The following is a 7,333-nucleotide window of genomic DNA, read 5'->3' as shown; positions in this document are numbered from 1 at the left end:
AGATTCCCCACATCTCCTGCAAGGAAAGCTGATGTGTCATCTACAAACTCTGAGTCAAGCAACTTCTCTTGCATGCAAAGGGGAAAAAGCAATCCTTGAAGCCCGGTCTCTTGGGTGGAGAGAAAACCACTCATGGTCTCGGCGACGAACAAGAAGAGGTAAGGTGCCAGAGGACAGCCCTACCGAACCGAGCAAAAAAGGGAGAATTTGTCGCCATGTGCACCCTAGATGAGAACCTGACTATGTGATGCTGAGTAAAGTCCTGAGACTCCACGAACACAGGGGGGAGGCAACTCTGAACAGAAGGGAAGGGGGGGGGGGGGGGGGGGGCTCAGTCCACCGCCAGTCCGCTGTAGCTCTAGGATGGATTGTCTCTCAACATGCACCTTTCTTACAAGCGCTTGGGCTTGTTTCATTCGCTGCTACTCCAACATAGGGTTGGGGTACTCTTTCAGTTTCTTTGGAAGGTTTGTATAGTCAATGGGCCTCTCTTTGGGAAGAGCTGGTTGAGCGACCTATGCATCTCCTATTACATACTGTATACACATTGTACCTTCCTTCCTTAGTCTGCCACTCCTAGATGTTAGTAACCTATCTCAAGCAAAGCAAACAGCCCTGAGGATTCTCTCTCATACAAGTAACAAAGAAATTAATCAAGTTGACTTTTGTTATGCCTTGAAAGCTTTGATAAACAACGGTCCAATGACACCAAAAGTTACAGCTGGAAGAGACCACTAGGGTCTCATAATTGCTAGCTCCAAGAAATATGAGTCGCAGTTGAGACACTCATCTTTTCTCTCATGTCTCACCAAAGAATAATAAAAGCGCACAGTTCTGATTGTCCAGCAGATGAACAGAACATTTCCCTTGATAGGTGTGAATAATTTTTTGCATGTGCTAGGAGCACATTTATTGAAAACCTTTGTAACATGGGCCTACTCTAGGCAATATGCCTTCAAAAACCCCTTGTGAAATACCTACACTTTCATTGATTCTCCAGCTGTTTACCTTGTAAAGGGCTATAGAGCTTAAAAAGCAACAACCCTTGAAAGCTCCACTTATGTACACTTTGCCATCTTTTTGAATCTCCATGAGAGCATGTTAGCTAATGCAAGTATGCACTGTTTTTTGACAAGACCTCCCAAAACACCGACAAAATTCTTTGATAATGCTAGCTTTTTTCTGTGTTAAATTGTTCATATGGTTCACAGTTTGCACCAACTTCTTTAAAGGCGGCAACAAGCCTGGGGATAATCTTGGTAAGCATGAGCCTGAACCCCCTAGTTGATTGTTCCAAATCTCTGCCACATGAAGGAGAAACCATGCCATCATCCAACAAAGATCCCACAGGAGAACCTTGCATGTACGCAAGGCAAGCTTGAAGAATATGTGGCCCCTGGCACTTGAAATGCTCTCGAACGAAGTCTTCAAAGTGCTGAAAAAGGAAACACATTGAAAATTTGAACAGAACCTTTTAGTGTTAAATTAAAAGAATGGGTTTTATCTCTACCTTTGGTGGCCTTCGGATAAGGTAAAGCATAGACTTGCAAGAAAGAAGAAAAGAATTCTCAACGTATGCGAGTGAGTTTTTCTCCCCTTCTGCGGTTCCTATCTGCTTGCCGTAACCCGCTTCATTGAAGTAAGGATTGGCATTGAGCACTAGCCCCTGAATGGAAACAAGCACTTGAAGGATGCTTGATGTAGATGGATGCCAAATCTCATTTCCTTTACCTGTCCAAGTGTTCAAAAGGCTCAAACAAACTTTGCCCGTTTCATAGAGGTTTGGATTCAGGCGCAGGCCCCCCGAATGGTAGTGTACAAGCTGCATTAAAGGATTTTAGTCAAATAAGACATCCTGCTGCAAAACCAAAGGAGTTTTGAGGTACTTTTACTCCTCTTGCAGCACACCAAAAAGCATCATGGAAGCTTACCGGAGGCACAGTTGGATACTCCGAAGGTAGATACAAGTCAAAAAAGAATAATCCATCGTGATATGGAGTTCCGGTAGCCCCTACGATAACTGACCTCATCAAGTCCATTCGATCCTCGTAAACTCGGACAAATATCGTACCTGGATTCAATTCATCAGCATGAGACCATATCTTCACTGCTCAACTTTCACATGGATTAGAGTTCTAGAAAGTTTTTCATGATGGGAGATGTACCAGGAAGACACTTTTCTAGCATAGCCCACTCTTGCTGTATTTTCTTGGACCACCGTCTTTGATTGCTAGGCTGCAGGCAAGTACCACCGTTGAGCACACAGCATAAATCCTTACACTGGCAGCCTAATTATCACTAGTAATTATTCACATCTAAAGAGGACTCTTCAGCCACAATAATACTCCTTGTATTACAGTCTTGTGTTTAAGATCACCTGAAGCTAGGGATTCCTAAGGTAATAGGGAGCCAGTAAATGAGGACATATTTACAGGATTCCTCTAGGACGGGTATGTAATAGGAAGTCTAGAAGGCTAGGCCAGTGGATGAGCGCGTATTTACAGGGTTCCTTTAAGTATACAAAACAGGGACTCTAGAGAGCTGGCCCAGCCTCTCCGTAGGGCATTTCTCATCAAATTGGCCTGGATAAGGTGGCCAATTTGTTGAGAAAAGAGGCTGGACTAGCCGTCTAGACTCCCAACTACGTGCCTGACTTTAGAAAAATCCCCTAATTACAAGTGATGTAACACTGAGAGAGCAACTCGTACTTGATTAAGAATACATACCTGGCCTACTGCATCATTAAAATGATGGTCTGTAGAGTCCTTCACGCTATCAAACTGCTTGAACGAGCCAGAAACCTCCAATTCTTTTGACTCCAGATCCGAGGCGGTGCTACTGTCTGCCACCGGCATTTTTGGTGATAAACACTCCTGTGCCGATTCATTACTGCCCTCATCAGAGCCAACATTGTTTTCTGATTCTTCAAGAGAGATGAGTTCACCACTATGAGCTTCTCCACATGGTGGAGCTGTGATGCAGCTGGTGGTGGCAGCAGCCAAATTCCCATCGATTGGCTGCATTGTGACATCTTTTTTTGGAACTTGACTTGGAACAGACAACTGTTCAGGTCCACTGCTCGCTTCATCATCCTTTTGAACAGCCTGACTCCGGGCACCAGAACTGCTAGAACTTTGACCTGACCCCAAGTTTCTTTTAGAGTCCCGTAAAGCCCATAGCAAACTAGCAGCAAATTTCAAGGCTCTAATCAACACACTGAAAGGCATCGAAAGAGCACTTCCAAGTCTATGTACTACTACATTCTCTTCTGATTGCTCAGTCCCATTTGTCTGGTTTTTTCCCTCCAACGAACCTTGCCCTGCTTCAATCATCAAGCCAGCATGTTCAGCCACTCCATTCAGCACCTCACATGCAGCACTGTCACCCCAGTCAGACCGGCCAAGATCCTGCCCTCCTCCAAACCAACCACCAAGCAAACAGCATGTCTTTGTATTAGTATGCACAATCAGCTGAATCAAACAAGCACTATCCACTTGTCATAAGTCATAATCCCACTAGCACCCTTTGTTATGTACATCATTCTCCAGACTCTTGAAAGCAGTCAAGGGCTACTGACCTGTTCTCCTTCCTCCACATCATTCATCTCTGTTGAGTCTACCGTTGTCCAGCTGCCTGCATCATCCACTTCCTCGCCAGTCTCGATAGCACTGGCTTGACTTGATCCATCATCTTCATCCCTTCCGACTACAAAGATTGCCTGAGGCCCCACCTGCCATTACACACAAAGTTAATACAAAAGAGCACCCTAGATCTACTGCACTCTAGAAATCTAGAGATATAGAAGCCTCCCCTTCACATGTGATGTCTAACCTCCACCCACAATTTCTACACATATAAGAGCAAGGGCCGGAGACTTGATGGAGCAAAAGTATGTTAGAAATGAAATCTCCCACCTAAAGTTGTACCAGGCACTCAGGGTTGTAAGACCCCTGTTATCAGGGGAAGTGATGCAGTTTGTTTGGTATCCTTGTTTCACGTTGTACAAAGTTCATACTGGACCTGATGGCAAGACAAGATCTGGCACCAGAAAAGGCAGGAGAAAGCATGATAAGCTGCATTACACAGCCACCTTTGGGGAACCCATAATCCCCTGAAAATGACACCCAATGTGGGGGCAGCCGATGGAAATAGAAATGTTGATTGGCCATTGTCTCCAGAACCGAGACAGCCAAAAAGTAGAAATGGAAACAGCTAGAAAATGGAGTGTCCTTTGAATACAAATAAATAAAAATCTAGGAAATACAAATTTGAGAAAAAGGACACACCTTGGATACCTCTCCATCCGCCCATGCCACTTCGATTTGTCCATCCTGAATATCAGTGATTATACCGACCCAAGAAAGATCTGTTGGATTAGCCTCGCCTGCAGCCTTGCCATTTTCTTCCGTTCTAGCAATACCATCCACTGTAGGACATAGCTCACTGCCATGTCCCACTTCACACTGTGATTCTACCCTCGAAATCACGGCATTAAACTCCTCATTCACAGAAACAGTGGCGATCACTCTGGGAGGATCAACTACCAGAGACAGCCTTATGACCACGTCCCCAAGACAATAATCATAATCTGGATGCTCTACTAACTCATACACACTCACTGTCTCCTCGCTTTCAAAGCAAGGCCACTTCTGAGAGTGGGAGGTGGGTAATAACCACCTCACTCTTGCTGTGCGTTGCTTCGAGTCCACACTCTTCACAATGCCAACACGCTTACTTATCTCTAAATCAGATCCTTCAAGGTCAGAACCTCTTTCCATAACATGCTGCTCTGGCCAAAAGTCATGGTCACCCAAATGATCAACGGGAAACAATGTGCATGCATCCACACCTCTCTCCCGTGTCCCGTCTTGCCATAGCACATCAACCTTTGTTTTTGTACCAACAATCAGCAAGGCTGTCTCCACAAAATCTTCTTTCTTCAATACCTTTTTCTTGTGCTTTGTAAATCTGCGTTTCAGCTTCCGCCTGTAAGCAACCCAGCTTTCCATGGCAGAGTCCTTACCGCCCGGAGGTATGGGCCTCCCAACCTCAGAACACTCTGATCCTTGGACTTGTCCAGCACTCTCAGCTGTCTCAGCCTCACAATCCAAGTGTACACCGGCCTCAACAGGGACAGAAAGTGTCATTGGGCCCTTCCTTACAAGCCTCTGAGGCAACAACGCCCGGTCTCCAAGTTGCCAAGTTGCGTGGGAAAAGTTCAAAAGTCGTTTTATGTTTTTTGGGTCTTGATGCTCAGCAGGAACCCTTGGAGCCTGAGGTGTATTCCCAGTGTGGGCAGCTGCCATCCAGTAAACCGTGACCGAATCTACTTCGACATCAATAACCATCCCTTCCATCCTATTTGATTTCCAGCAACCCTTAAGCCAGCGTGCTGTTTTGAAGAGCCCTGAGCTGCTGGCTCTGACTCGCTGTCCGTGATAAAATGGGCACTCTGAATCATCCATAGAGCTTACAGGCACCGGCATAAGGTGCTCCGGAACAGCCCGAGAAACCTTACACTTAGCGCCATCCTCAAACATCACTGTAACATTGTCAAATAACTCATCCACTCTGCCTAACCAATGGTCATGGATCACGTAGTCCCCAACGACAAATGGGCGGACTCGTCTGATTGTTCTACTGTCGACATCTGTTATAATGTCGCCATTCGGGAGCTCCAAGTCAACCCTAAGATCAACATTTTTTACCGTGCCGGTTTGACCCATGGGCGACAACACTGTTGCCACAATGTCACCGTGCAGAAAGCCTCGGTCAACAACCCTGATGTCTTCAATCTTGTGAGTTGACTCCTCCGCATTTGCCCAGCAGATGCGGGCACAACCCTGTAACAAGGCTTCTGCATCAGCATCCTCCACATCTTCATCCTCGCTGTCAGAGCTGTCAGAGTCTGAGTCCCCAGCTACTTTCATGACCAGTCCCAAAAGGCCAGGCTGGGAGGCACTTTGCACCAGATCTTCTCTGTAGAGTCCTGCAAATTTTGGTTTCTCTCCATCTCTTGGATTAGCCATTGCTAAGTCTACCCGTGTGATTGCATCTGAATGAGGGTTTGAAATGGACTCGTCATACTGTTCCATCTTACCTTCACAAAACATAACAGGACTGGCAGAACCCTATCAAATAAATTTACACTCTGTCACATATCTCTTGGCAAAGAACATGGTGCAGATGCACTAGTTGAATGAAAAGTAATGCATCAAAAACAAGAAGGAAAAGACTACCTTGCTATGCAGTTCCAGATAGCCTCAGTGCCAAAAAACCTGAAATAAAGCCAGAAAGAATGTTTTTCCATGAAGCGAAAAAGGTGGTTTCTCAACCCTAAACTGCCCTAATTAAGCAAGGGTAATTTAAAACTTAATCTGGCCAGGTTGAGCTTACATGAACCCTAATCTGCCCGCTTTAATTAGTAAGGGGGGTTCCTACGAACCCTAATCTTCCCAAGTTTGAGCAGTGCGTTGTTTGTCGGATCCGCAGAATGGTAGGGTGAACCGCAATGGACATAAACAGGTTTACGCCAGGCTTGAAAGGCAAGCACCTACGACAAGGCACCTTGTGTGCGCAGAAAGCAACACGGAGAATGTCCGACAGTGTAAGAAATCTCAACAAAAAGTAAATTCACTGCATGTTTTTATCTCTGTTTTTTTTGGGCTAAGAAAATGTTTTTTTCTCTGTTTTTTTCTTAGCTTTTTTTACCTTGGGTAGCCTAACACCCTTGCACAAAAGCAAGCGAGGGTGTGAGGCCACGTGGCTCGTGCGTTGGATGTTAAAAAAACCAGAACGCAGTAAAATAAAACCAAGGTAAGGCAACGCCAAAAAGGCGAGCAGTAAAATAAAACCAAGGTAAGGCAACGCTAAAAAGGCGAGCACAGAGTAAAGAAATGCGAAACACTAATTAAAGTGAGTGTAGAGAAGTGCAAGCTACCAAGGTAAAGTTTCTAAGAAACATTACATGCTTTTTAAAGTTGAGGATAAGCTTTGAATAAGGATTAACCATAGATTTCAAAACATAACCAATATTTTCAAGCATAAATACATAAAGAATGATTAAAACCATTATATATATATATATATATATACATACATACATACATACATATACATATGTATGCAGGTATATGCATAAATACATTCATATATATACATATGTAGGCAGGTATATACATAAATACATTCATATATATATATATATATATATATATATATATATATATATATATATATGTATGTATGTATGTATGTATGTATGTATATATTTACACACACACACACACACACACATTCTGAGTAGTTCTTATCTAAGCCAACTTAGGTGTTT

The 7,333-nt window shown here is 44.1% G+C and overlaps 1 protein-coding gene across 3 annotated transcripts; it reads right to left on the bottom strand.

The window, feature by feature from the left end:
• Window positions 1-649: 649 nt before the first annotated feature.
• LOC147631988 (putative ubiquitin-conjugating enzyme E2 23) lies at window positions 650-6,699 on the bottom strand. 3 transcript variants are annotated; one of them, XM_086808529.1, is made up of 9 exons: window positions 6,397-6,699; window positions 6,240-6,278; window positions 4,287-6,131; window positions 3,578-3,730; window positions 2,727-3,407; window positions 2,166-2,235; window positions 1,932-2,071; window positions 1,511-1,822; window positions 650-1,435 (listed from the first exon to the last, which is right to left on the bottom strand). In XM_086808529.1, the coding sequence occupies exons 3-9, from the start codon at window positions 6,111-6,113 to the stop codon at window positions 1,172-1,174; spliced, it is 3,447 nt and encodes a 1,148-aa protein (XP_086664655.1). In that variant the 5' UTR covers window positions 6,114-6,131; window positions 6,240-6,278; window positions 6,397-6,699; the 3' UTR covers window positions 650-1,171. The 3 variants fall into 3 exon arrangements, with proteins under 3 accessions (XP_086664655.1, XP_086664654.1, XP_086664656.1); XM_086808528.1 differs by having other exon boundaries at window positions 4,287-6,120; window positions 6,397-6,623; XM_086808530.1 differs by having other exon boundaries at window positions 4,287-6,100; window positions 6,397-6,619.
• Window positions 6,700-7,333: the final 634 nt, after the last annotated feature.

Source organism: Cibotium barometz, chromosome 14, assembly GCF_041138505.1.
Source record: "Cibotium barometz isolate CiBa-2024 chromosome 14, ASM4113850v1, whole genome shotgun sequence".
Classification (NCBI taxonomy): domain Eukaryota; kingdom Viridiplantae; phylum Streptophyta; class Polypodiopsida; order Cyatheales; family Cibotiaceae; genus Cibotium; species Cibotium barometz.
This window is presented reverse-complemented; position numbering and strand designations above follow the sequence as displayed.